Source organism: Malaclemys terrapin, chromosome 2, assembly GCF_027887155.1.
Source record: "Malaclemys terrapin pileata isolate rMalTer1 chromosome 2, rMalTer1.hap1, whole genome shotgun sequence".
In the NCBI taxonomy this organism is placed as follows: Eukaryota; Metazoa; Chordata; order Testudines; family Emydidae; genus Malaclemys; species Malaclemys terrapin.
In genome coordinates this window covers 243,019,444-243,032,838 of record NC_071506.1, presented here as the reverse complement: position 1 = coordinate 243,032,838, position 13,395 = coordinate 243,019,444, and the positions used below count along the sequence as shown (strand labels likewise).

Below are 13,395 nucleotides of genomic sequence, written 5' to 3'. Positions count from 1 at the left end.
TATATTGTAATATTCTGGCATATGGTGAAATTGTTGTCCTACTGAAGTGATGTAAACACTTCTGTTGATTTTCAGTATGGCAGTAGCATGGAAAAAGTTAAGAATAACTGGTTTGAATTTATGAATTTGGTGACTGATGGCACTGAGACAATGGAAGCTGCTGAAGGAAAGGAATTTATATCTGGAATGTTATCTGGGAATTTAAATTTCACCCAGTGGTCTAGATAAATAGTATTGGCAGGCTGTTTGTTTAATAGTGCAGATTCATCATTAATATATTTATTCTTTAGTTTATTAACCAAGTAAAAGTTGGTTTAACCTAAAAAGGTCTCTTTATATGTGGGGATAAAGGGGTTATAGATTTTATGGATTTGAGAAAATATTGGAAGGAGAAACTACTTTTCTGGAGCTACTCTTTGAAGCTGGCTGAGGTGAGCATTAGTATGAGGCTCTGGTTAGAGTAGGCATATCAAGAGTTTACAAATATCTTTCCGTGTTTAATATCTTTCCTTGTTTACCTAGAGATTTTATAAAGTAATATGTAAGGCTTCTTGGACTGGAAGGGAGAGTGTTAATAGGCTGATCCACTCTGGGGGATTTTGAATATCAATTAGGGGAAGCAGAAATATAATCATGCTGCATAGTAATAGAGTTTGAAAATCCTTCTTTTTCAAAGATGAGGGTTAGTATTTCTCCCTTCTTCCTACAGGGATTGTTTTGCCAGATAAATGTGGTGCAGACAGGATTTCTTTAAGGAGAGGTTTAGAACAGAGCGGGAGGCTGTATATAAAGGAAGCATGAATTTCAGTAATATAGTCATTTTGGTTTTACTCTTCCTTCCTAACAACATCAGGGCAAGATTTATCAATTTCTTTGTCACATTTCATTTGGTATAACAATGGTTTATCGTTTTGTAGTGCAACCAAAATAGGTCTTCTGGACATTAAGGCCAGGATTTTCAAAGCAGCTTAAGGGAGTTAGGTGCCTAATCATCATTTGGATTTGTGCATCTAGCTTCAATAGGCCTTTTTGAAAATCCCATCTTACATTTTTTTGGTCTTTTAAAGATGCAGAATTAATTGTAAGAGGGTGGTTAAGTGTCAGTATGTTTCCTCTTTAGTTTAAGGTTAGCACTTTTGTTAACTTTATGATGTGCTGAAATGTTTAATGATTCCTACAATTTTTTTTTTTTTTTTGGTAGTATGGAGTGGGATTACTGGACACATAGTACAATGTTGCCAATGTGGAGTTCTGATGATGGGTTCTGTTATTGACTTGAATTCTTTTGGTTACAGAGCATGAAGATTTTTTTTAACATTGTTTTATTACCCAGTATCAGTTGTATGCTCACACTAAGTAAGTAAAACCAAGTATTGAATCCTAGTGCACAAAGATGCACCAGTATTCCTTAAGGGCAGGATCAATAAAATATGCATCAGTATTCTGTACCAGGGAAGCCTGCACTGTGCTACTGGTCGGTCTAATCTAATCTATCTAGTCATTCATACTGCACTCATTACCATGGTTCAGTTTGCACAAACCTGTGCAAGAGCGCAAAAAAGATTTGGGGGGAAGGGGACTGTCCAAAAATGTGCACAGCTTTGCACAGGCTTCAGTATTATTTAATATAACTTATTTACACTTGATTTGTGTTTACAAGCCAAACTATCCCAAATCCACTGTTTTGATGTAGCACACATCCCCAAGTGCTTGGGTCACACAGTTTGGATCCACCAACATGGGAACAGTCATTGCAGTTGTTCACGACTAGAACTGACCAAAGGGCAACAATTCCATTTCACAGCAATTTTCAAGGTTTTGCCTTTTTTTTTCATTCTTCATTCAGAGCAAAGTTCTTCATCCCAGATCACTCTGATTCAGAGCAGGGACTTTTGCCTGGATCTCCCACATCCCAGACCAGTGACTCCCTCTCTTTGTGATGGAAGTGTCATTGAAACAGATACGTCTCTGCTAAACTTTCCAGCTTTTACAAAACTGCATATTTTGGTGTAATTTTATTACAATGTTCTGACCAACTCTATTCACAATCTCTTGTGTTGGAACCCCCCTCACGTGATGGATGGGTGTCTCGTCAGCCTCCCAGGTGCCATGCTGGAGCATGTTGTTGCTACATCTCCATTTTTCTCTCATTTTTTTCTGACCCTTTCTCTGTCTCCTTCCCTTCCTTCCTGCACTGCCCCCCCCCCACCCATCTTATATTTTTCTATTTCTTTGAGTGCTTTCCTGTTTTGTCACCCTCCCCCTTTTTCCACACTCACTAGAAGGCTACATGTTGCCCAGTTTGGGTGGTCCACTGGTGTCTCCATCGAGCTAAATGAGAAAATTACCATTAACTTCAGTAGAGCCAAGATCTCATCTCAAGACAACAGTGGATGAGCCATTAAGTGATGGGCTTGGTTTAAGACAAATTATAATGCTACTTTCTCTATTAATTTGTCATCACATTCCCATTGCTGAGATTATATCTGTTCACTTAATACATAACACATAATTAAGTCCTGGGTTTTTACACCTGTTATGTCTTTTTTTATATCAGATTATGGACACTGTCTCTCACTACTTCACCGCTCCGTTATCTGGCATGTAATAATGGTTCTGAGTACACCTCTACCCCGATATAACGCTGTCCTCGGGAGCCAAAAAATCTTACCGCGTGATAGGTGAAACCACGTTATATTGAACTTGCTTTGATCCGCCGGACTGCGAAGCTCCACCCCTCCAGAGCACTGCTTTACCACATTATATCCGAATTTGTGTTGTATCGGATCACGTTATATCCGGGTAGATGTGTACTTGCATAGTGTGCTTCATTGAGAGGTCTAGCATTCTTTTTCTCTCTTTGTAATGTTAGTTACATTATTTTTAGTACATACTGTACAGTATGTAATGAAGATTTATATAAAAGGAGAATTCAGAATTTTCTGTGGTGTTATTCTGTATGCCTCAGAAGAGTATTTATTTATTTATTTAATTACAGTATATGCATAGAGAACTGAAGTGGAAACTTTGTACAATTATGTAAAAAGCAACAGAGGGTCCTGTGGCACCTTTGAGACTAACAGAAGTATTGGGAGCATAAGCTTCCGTGGGTAAGAACCTCACTTCTTCAGATGCAAGTAATGGAAATCTCCAGAGGCAGGTATAAATCAGTCTGGAGATAACGAGGTTAGTTCAATCAGGGAAGGTGAGGTGCTCTGCTAGCAGTTGAGGTGTGAACACCAAGGGAGGAGAAACTGCTTCTGTAGTTGGATAGCCATTCACAGTCTTTGTTTAATCCTGATCTGATGGTGTCAAATTTGCAAATGAACTGGAGCTCAGCAGTTTCTCTTTGGAGTCTGGTCCTGAAGTTTTTTTGCTGTAAGATGGCTACCTTTACATCTGCTATTGTATGGTGCCACAGGACCCTCTGTTGCTTTTTACAGATTCAGACTAACACGGCTACCCCTCTGATACAATTATGTACTCACTTATTTCTCACTTCTCTACTATTCTTCTTTCCTTCCTTAACCCCTGCTGGTGTGCCTCCACTGCAGTACCAGAACAGGATAGAAATAGGTGAAAAATCACCCTGCAGGTTTAAATTAATTGCTCTCTCTGTTACGCTACAAACTAGTGAGTGCCTTAGATAATGTGCTATGAATTTTCTTCAATTTAACCATAATTGGAATGGGAAGATTCTGTAATTACTGAAGTTCTTGGTAGTTTACTAATTTTTTTATTAGAATAGAGGAGCATAAAAACATTCAGCATTGTAGTGTTTCATATTACTACCACTCATGTATATCATCAGTAATTTTATGGTATTTTTATCCGGGAATAATCACACAAAAGTTTTCACTCTTTTATGACTTTCATAATAGTTTGCCAGTCAAAAAATTCTATTTTATGAGGTACATTTGTAGAGGAACAAACTTTTTTATTACTAGAGTATTCAAATCCTATCACTTTTTATCTTGTGCATCTGAGAGTTGATTTTTTTCCAATTTTCAAATAAAAATATTAAAATAATAAATCAAAATAACATAAATACAGAGAGATGAATGGTTCTTATGGATCCAGCTTAAGAGTTCTTCTAGTTTGTGGAGAAACTGTAAAAAGGGTGCCTTGCTCAACAGATCTGCTTTTTGAATATTTAGAAGTCTCCTTTCTTTGCTGACTAAAGTACATTTTTCCTAGATTTTACTCCTGTACTACTGCAGTAGTACAGTCAACTAGGTGCTGCTCTAGCTCATGTTTCAGCTACAGAATTATTAACTATGATTCACTTGCAAAATCTTTATTGTTGGTGATGCACAAATTAGAAGAAGCCATCTTGACTTTCTAATCCTTGGGTTGGTCTATAACATGGCCTTAAAAAGCTCTACTGACAAAACTACGTTTGTTAGGGATGTGTTGTTTTTTTTTTCAAGGTAGCTATGCCAGTAAAATCGTTGGTGTAGACACAAGTTATGCTGGTATTAAGATGCATTATATTGGTATAGCTTATTTTGGTTCCTAAACTAGAATAAGCTATTTCAATATAAGGCACCTTTATACTGGTATAACTGCATCTAAACTAGGAGTGTTTCACTGCTCTAACTATGCTGAAAAAAATCCTATGGTTCCATTTTTACCAAGTTACTTTGCTGAGGTGAGCTGCATTTTAATTCCACCCAGCTGTTTTTATTGATTACATGCCGCTCATTCTGGTCATGTATTTTGTTGCAACTTTAAAGAAAAATATTGTCATTGACAGTTGGATTTTCCTATTGTGTTGTCTGTCACCATGTACATTGTTGTCAGAGTTGCCAGTAGTTATGGGACAAGGTTACTTATACAAATAAAGAACAATTCAACTAATTTTAAGTTGCTCCTGAAAACCAAAGGTTGCTTTCATTTTGTTATTTCTGATGGTGTGATCGATTCAGTACAAAAAAATTGCTGTAACTTCATGGTCCTGTGCTATGTGCAGCACTTGCAGAAAATAAAGTCCCCTTTTAAAGGGTCTTTAAAGTTTTAGTGGAAATCTAGGTAGCATCTCATTGAGCGCATAATGTTGGGCAGTTCTATCCAAACTACTTAACACGACACAGCAGTAGGAGAGTTGGCCTATTACAGCATCCCATGTTTACAGTGTGGTGTAGTTTGTGATTTGAAGGTATTTATCAAGCATGTCTGTTGTTAACTGGGACACACTTTGCTCCTGTTCAGAAGAGCAACACAATGCCTAGCCCCAATGTTCTTCCTAAAATCCTAGCCTAGCCAGAAGATGTCCTACTGCAGAGGAACCATAGGACAATAGGTCTGCTCCTTATCCCTGCACTAGCCAGGGCAATATTTACAGCTAAAACTTAGTTTGTGTGTGTGGGTAAAGAAATGTGCCAACACTATATTTGCAGAGTTTTGGTTAAGTTTATGGATCTTTTAGCATGCGGACTTTCATATGACCAGCATAGCTCTCAGCTGCCCCCAACATTAACATGAATCTGGGCTCATTTCACTTATTATTACAAATTTTTTACATGGGAAATGTGGAGTCATGACAGCAAGGTTACGGAGAATGTTATTTATGATAAAGGAAAAATAGGGCCTGATTCTTATTTACACTGAAAACCACTCTGGCAATATAACATGGCTTTAAGTGTATGTAAAGTGGCTTTTGTGTAGATGACAATCAGTCCCATAATGTGTCCATTATTTAAAGTTATTTTCCCCTTCTTCTCACTTTGTTCTTTTTCCCAGATTTGCCATATGGGAGAAATGATAACCGTCATTAGTTAAAATGCTTTTTACATGTTTTTAATATAATTAAACAAGATAATTGAATGTCTTTCTTTTTGTTACAGAACGCTTTACACAGTACAGCTCTAAAAACCTTAGACAAGCATGGAATAAGTAAGTTTTGTTTTGTTTTAATTTACTCTGCATTCTTTGACTTTCTATCCATATGGTCTATCTCATGCTGTGACGTTACCATAGCTAATTTACAATGCTTTTTGCTTCTTTGTCATTACATAGCAACATAGAATCACCCACTCCTGCATTTATCAGTTCTCAACTTTCTTTACATTACCAGTGTTCAAATGAAGCCCCAGCTTCAACTCAAATACTATTTGACACCATTTAACCCAAATAATGTTGTGTGGAATCAAATGGAAAGATTAAAATTTGACTTCATCTTTGTCATTTGGGTGTGCTATGTACATTTCTGTAACAGAAATACTTATGTGGCTCTTCGGACCATATTTTACTCAGGGGAGGAATTCTGCACCAAAAAATTAAAAATGTTGCTGCACTATTTTAAAATTCTGCATATTTTATTTGTCAAAATAACACAATATAATCACGGCAGTTTCAGTTATTTTGGTAATTTATTTCAAAATACCTGTCAACAAATATGTCTGTAACAATACAGACAGCAAAAAAGATTCTGGAGATGGTTTTGGCAAATAGATTCCTTACTAGACATATTAATACAGGAAAGATTAATGAGACAGGGACTTTTTAGTTTGGAAAAGAGATGACTAAGGGGGGATATGATTAAGGTCTATAAAATCATGATTGGTGTAGAGAAAGTAAATAAAGAAGTGTTATTTACTCCTTCTCATAACACAAGAACTAGGGGTCACCAAATGAAATTAATGGACAGCAGGTTTAAAACAAACAAAAGGAAGTGTTTCTTCAAACAACGCACAGTCATCCTGTGGAATTCTTTGCCAGGGGATGTTGTGAAGGCCAGGATTATAACAGGGTTCAAAAAAGAATTAGAAAAATGAATGGAGGATAGGTCCATCAATGGCTATTAGCAAGATGGGCAGGGATGGTGTCCCTAGCTTCAGTTTGCCAGAGCCTGGGAGTGGGCAGCCAGGGATGGATCACTTAGTGATTGCCTGTTCTGTTCATTCCCTCTGGGGCACCTGACATACTGTGATAGATGGACCTTTGGTCTGACCCAATGTGGCCATGTTCCTCACTGTCAGGGTGGTAAAGCACTGGAACAAATTACCTAGGGAGGTTGTGGAATCTCCCTCATTGGAGGTTTTTAAGAACAGGTTAGACAAACACCTGTCAGGAATGGTAGATAATCCTTAGTCCTGCCTCAATGAAGGAGACTGGACTAGATGACCTATCAAGGTCCCTTCCACTCCTACATTTCTATGATATTGTGTCTCCTTCCCTCTCCTACCCCCCAGTGTGCGAGACAACATGTGCCACCCCTTGCTTGGGGTTTGAGGTAATGCCATGATTTAGCCCACAGAAAGATCACATCCACTGGCTGGGGTAAACCTAGGCTTTCCCAGGTAACTACTGTCTCAATTCATGTTTTGGGACTGTTGGTAGCTATGTATCAGACAGACAGCAATAGCACTGTTGTACTCCCAGAGTAGTAGCCCCACTCTGGGATGAATGTATTGTGATAGATTCAGACCAGTTGGGAAGAGCAGAGTAGTAGAAGGGGGGAGATATACTGGCCACTGGATAAGCAGTTTTCTGTTCCCTGAGTGACCAGAGCAGGGGCTGCTCCAGGCTAATAGACCACCTGACTCCAATTAACCTGCTAAGAGTCAGGTGAGGCAGTTAAGCACCTGACTCTAATTAAGGCCCCTCTGATGCTATAAAAGGGCTCACTCTGTCAAGCCAGGGGGAGCCAGAGGAGAGGGAGTGTGTGCGAGGAACTGGGAGCAAGAGGTGTGCAAGAAGCTGAGAGTGAGTAGGCGTACTGCTGGAGGACTGAGAAGTACCAGCATTATCAGACATCAGGAGGAAGGTCCGGTGGTGAGGACAAAGAAGGTGTTGGGAGGAGGCCATGGGGAAGTAGCCCAGGGAGTTGTAGCTGTCGTGCAACTGTACCAGGAGGCACTCTAGACAGCTGCAGTATACAGGGCCCTGGGCTGGAACTCGGAGTAGAGGGCGGGCCCAGGTTCCCCCCAAACCTCCCAACTCCTGATCAAACACAGGAGGAATTGACCTGGACTGTAGCTTCTACCAGAGGGGAAGGTCTCTGGACTGTTTCCTAACCCACAGGGTGAATCTGTGAAGCGAGCAAATCCACCAATAAGCGCAGGACCCACCAAGGTAGAGGAGGAACTTTGTCACAGTATGGGTATATATAAAACAAACTTGCTTGCATGTTTTTTGGGGCAGGACTCTTGTCTTCTTGCCTGTTTTACTAGTACCTCACGCGATGGAGCCCTGATCAATACTTGGGCCTTTGGACCCTGTCATGATACAAATAATAATAATTTCATTTGAATTGAAAACATGACACTGTGTGAGCAACATATTTTCTTCAAGCTTATTGTGTGTTGGTTTTGTTTGTTACCGAATATATTGTTTGTTTAAAATAAAACGGTGGTCTGAGAATTGACACACAGAACATGATTCCATCACAGTCTGATGCAAATAAAACCAGAGCTTCCTCATTTATAAGGAACCTCTTCAAAAATATGTACACGTTTTCTACGCTCCATGAATAAAGGATTTGCAAATTTTCAGCATAAATGAGGGGATTGAAAGACTGAAAGCAATGACAATGCTTGCAGTAGAATTCAGTGCTTCATATGTCAGGCTCTAATATAATAGGAAATATTTTGTTCTCAAAATTATGTATCATTTACATTTGAAATGTGTAAAGGATTTTCTCCTTTTCTAGTGTAAATCTCTATTAGTGTGCAGTATTAGAGTGTTGCTGGATAGTACTGCTGTAGTTAAGGATGTATCAATATTTCCATTATAGACATAATATTCTCAAGGATTTATAATTCAGCTATAAAATTAACATTAAAAATCCTCATCGAGTGATTCAGCCTAGAAAGTATGCCTTTATTTATTAACACATTTTGAAGAACATGTTTTCTAATCTAAGAGAGCATTTTTTAAATAATTCAGTTTTCTTTTTTTCAGTATTTTTTGCATTCATGATACCAAAATGGGCTGATCTGTTTAAACCAAATTTGCAGGCTAGTCAGAATGAGGATTAGACCCTCCCAGTGTTTAAAAACTGAGCAGATGAAAATAAGGTTATACTGTTGGGTTTTTTTAGAGTAGTTTGAATATACAGATTTGTTTTGATACTGTTAATAGTTAGTTACTGTGAACCTCTTAATGGCTCTGGAGGATCAGTGTCAAAGGATGTCTAAGGCCCTGATTCTGCAAAGATTTACGCGTGTGCGTAACTGTAAGTAATGTAAGTAGTCCCATTAATTTCAATGGAACTACTCATGTTATTTAAAATTAATGGGTGTTGTGTGTGGGTGGCCTGTGATATACAGGAGGTCAGACTCGATGATCTGGTGGTCTCTTCGGACCTTAAATTCTAGGACTGCAAGTCTTTGCAGGATTGGGGCCTAACTGGGAAATATTTTTGAAAGCTTCTCGGCTCTGATACTATGGAACCACTGTACGGGATTAGGGCAGCTCCTAAAGCATGTATAATAGGAGATTTATTTAAAATACTTAGCTATATATTTTTTTAAATATTAAATCTACTTTAAACTGACAGAAAAGCATGCCCTGCTCTTGATCTACAGCTTGGGCAACCCATAAATATCTATGTTCACAAGCTGCAGTGAGTGCTCCTGTCTCTGCTGGTCAATGTCAGGGAGGAATAGGACCATGGTGCCCCCAGTACTTACTCCTTTCCTCCTCACCCCATGGGTTTGCAAACACAGACAGATGCACTCAAGTTTATCTAGCATAAATATTTATATGACCCCCATTACTATACTATCTGAGCCCCTCACCGTCTTTAACATAGTTAGCCTGACAAAATCCCTGTGAGCTAGAGAAGTGACGCTATTCCCATTTTACCAATGAGGAAATGAGGCACAGAGAGATTAAGCTCAGTTATCAAATCACGCAGGAAATCTGTTCCAAGAGCAGGGAATTGAACCCATGTTCCCAAGCCTCAAGGTAACATCCCGACCACTTCCTCGTAGTCTGTGTGTGGCAGGACCCCAAAGCCTGAGTGTGTGCATGGCTCAGGAGATTTCTCACTCTCCACTTTCCTTTTTCAGACTGCACAGGACTAAGGATAATGCAACCCCTTTTCTTGTTTGTATACATGAGCTGCTGATGACAGGAGTTAAAACCTGAGTTTATAAACGTCTTTAAGAAGGCTTATATCTAAATATACAATGATTAGGGGCCTTCTTGATCTGCAATTTCACAGAAATCATGAAATATGGGATTGTTTGCAAAATTAACCTTCAAAATAAAAATGTGTTATTTATAAAATATGCTGCAAAACTTCTGTGATTACCACAATGCAAAAACAGCTGTGATATCATGTGCTATCACTCCAATCGTCATAGTGGATAGTTGATTGAGAGTGCCTGTCAAGTTGCATGACGTATACTAAAGTGAACACAACAGTCATTACAGTAGATCATTGATTGAGAGTGTGTCAACATTTATGATAAGTGAGAGTGACAGTCATCAGGTTGAGTGAAAGGATGGCTGACGAAGCAAAAAAAAAAAAATCCAGCTTTGGATTGTGTGGAGAATCTTGCAGACAGTGGTAAATTGTTTTGTTCATCTTGCAACGTGACTCTGGATTTGTTCAGAAAAAACCACAATCGATCACCATTTTGAGGCCGAATTGCATATTGAACGAAAAGCATGTGCAAAGGCTACAGGTCAGAACAAAAAACCAGCAACAGTGTCCACGATGTTTAAAACAACTGAAAGTCATTTCGCAAAAGGAGAAGCTACAATGGAGCTAGTGGATGCCTGTCACTGCTGCCAACATACTATTAGAAAAAATAGATAATCCAAAACTAAGCGAGTACTTTAAAAAGCATGTACCAAATGCTGGCAGTTTCTCATGTGCAAACAAACTTGTACAACTTCACAAGTATTATAATTTATTTTTATTTATTTAGCAGACTCCCTTGTCCAAGGTGACTACAGAGGTAACAGTAGTACAGTACAATACTTGTTGTGTGTATATATATATATATATATACTGTCTGAACACATCCACAAAATTTGCTATTTATACTGTGACCAACCCATGAAAAATGTGTGATTTCTCGGCGATTTAAGTAGACCCCTAATAATGACAGTGAATGAATTTAAGTGAGGACAGTCCACTAAGGAGAATGGCATTCTGCTTACAAACTTTCACGGTATCCCCAGGTGTGAGGCAGGCTCTTTTACAGAAAACAGAGGCAAGAAAAGAGAAAACATTATAGATAATATACTGAGAGTGATGGTAATCAATCACATATTAGTTACTCCAGCCACAAGAGACACAAATCTTAAAGCCAGACTAGAAAAGATAGAGCAATGACTGACACAGCTTGATATCTCTCTACCTAACCAGTTTAGCTGAAAACAGCTGCACAAAATAAAGCAATATATAATAAATAACTTTAAAATATTTTACATTTTAAAATATTGACTAGAACCAATGGAAAATCATACCAGAGCCAAGAATATCGGAGTTATTGGACTACTCAAAGGGCAGAGAAGATAAACTCAACTGGCTTATTATGTGAAAAATCAGATCCCTGAAGCTCGTAAGCTAGATGTAACAATAGACCGATTTTACTTTTGAGAGGTCTTTTGGAGAAACAAAGAAGTAACAGTGAATGAGTACTTTGGTTAAGGTGTCCATTAAAGAGATAGAGAACATGGTACTTATGGAATCATACACATGGTACTTAAAATGCAAGATGGGCATTAGAAAATTACTCTGAGCTCTGCAGTTCCTTGGCTGGGGCTTTCAAGCATCTAAGGCAGTCTGGCAGCCAACTCACATCGGTTTCAGTTCCATCTGATATTAACTTCCACCTGCACTGCACATGTTACTCTACTGGGGGTCCAGTTACAAGATGAGTCTCCTCAACTCATTTAAAACATGGTTTGTTTTTTAAGTATAGAGGGATCTGAACTGTGTTTTATCTTTGGTCCTGCACTGTTCAGTTCAGGTATGTCTGCACTGTGCCTTCAGAAAACATTATAAAACTCACTGTTTCAGATTACAATAGCTTTCCCACAACAGTAAACCCTTACAGAGTAATGAGGAGAGAGAGTGAATTGTCTCTGTGTATATTTCAAAGAAGGATCTGTAAGGTGCTCACACATTATGGTGATGAGGAAAAATGTAGATAGTCCCCTGCACACCTGTTCTTTCCTATCATATTAAAATTAATGTAACTACTTCGCCAATGTGATAGAATTTACTTTATGGCACCTTAGCCTCACAACACAGGTCAACTGCTGGACATTTCTGCTTCAAACAAGATCTTTTATAATGGCAGGGGCTGAAGTCTTCCAGACTTATATCTGGCAAAGTTTAAGGGTAGGACTCAAGGGACAGATTCTCACATTTTTAAAACATTAGTCAGTGAAAACCTTCTGAAGAAGCAAGGGTGAGGGACCAGAAAAAGATTCAGAAGCCAAATATTGAATATATGGGATTTTCAGACTTGATTAGTTAACAGTTTACAGTTCAAAATGTTTTTTAGAAAAACATATTCCCTAATGGGCTATTTAGTTTAAAAGACAAAATGTGATTACTTCTTGACTTTTATTTTTGCTTTTCCCCATAATTATGCAATATTCATCCATATTAAAATCTGCAGCCACCACTTTTTTTTAATTCAAGCTCTCAAGCATATAAGCATAGGCAGTTTATTTTGTTATCACAGGTAAAACGTCTCTTTCTTTGGGTACCAATTTATTGGCTCAATCCATGTGACGGTGAGTTAAAGCTGAATCTGAGCTAAGGATCCATTGTGCTTTTCCTGGGATGGAATATATGTGTAAGAAAAAACTGCTTTATATAAATAAGTATATCCCTTCTGCAGATCTACCAAGGTAGTCCTGTCGGCTATCAGTAGGGCGTAAGCATGATGGTATCTATGGCGGGAAATAACTTGAAAAGATTTTGGAAAATGTTCTTTATTGGAGACGTGTGACTCTATTGATATCATTTGTTGACTTGCTTCTTTTGCATGTTTTTTTTTATTTCTGCAAAAATCAGTAAAAAGTTATTTATTAAATTCTCCTGTTTAACTTCTTGGTTGATAAAGGGCTTGTCCATGAGGAACAATCGATAACCTGTGAAGTGGTTGGAAGTGTATTATTACCTACACCGGATATTAGTACTGTGTGAGTCAAGGAATGATGATCATTTACTGTATGACAAAAAAGGGCAAATTGTATTTTTTTTAAATAAATTCTGTTATGCTTGATGTCACTAAAGTTCACACTTTACAGTGCTACATTACTGTAGGTGTTTACTGTTAACATTTCAGTGCACAATGCTTATATGACCTGTAGTAATGTTTAGGGTATGTCGGAAACATTAGAAAAATGCTGTCGACACTAGGAGGAGCACTTGTGTTGACACAGCATAAATCACTTTTTTTTTTTTCCTTTTTTTCC

At 38.2% G+C, this 13,395-nt stretch overlaps 1 protein-coding gene across 4 annotated transcripts in view; it reads left to right on the top strand.

The window, feature by feature from the left end:
* Window positions 1-13,395, top strand: part of CDK14 (cyclin dependent kinase 14) — a 482,473-nt gene that overhangs the window by 353,889 nt on the left and 115,189 nt on the right. For all 4 annotated transcript variants that reach the window (XM_054020506.1, XM_054020507.1, XM_054020508.1 and 1 more), the window contains one exon: window positions 5,847-5,895. In XM_054020506.1, coding sequence (XP_053876481.1) covers window positions 5,847-5,895 — 49 coding nt within the window. The remainder of the gene's footprint in view (window positions 1-5,846; window positions 5,896-13,395) is intronic.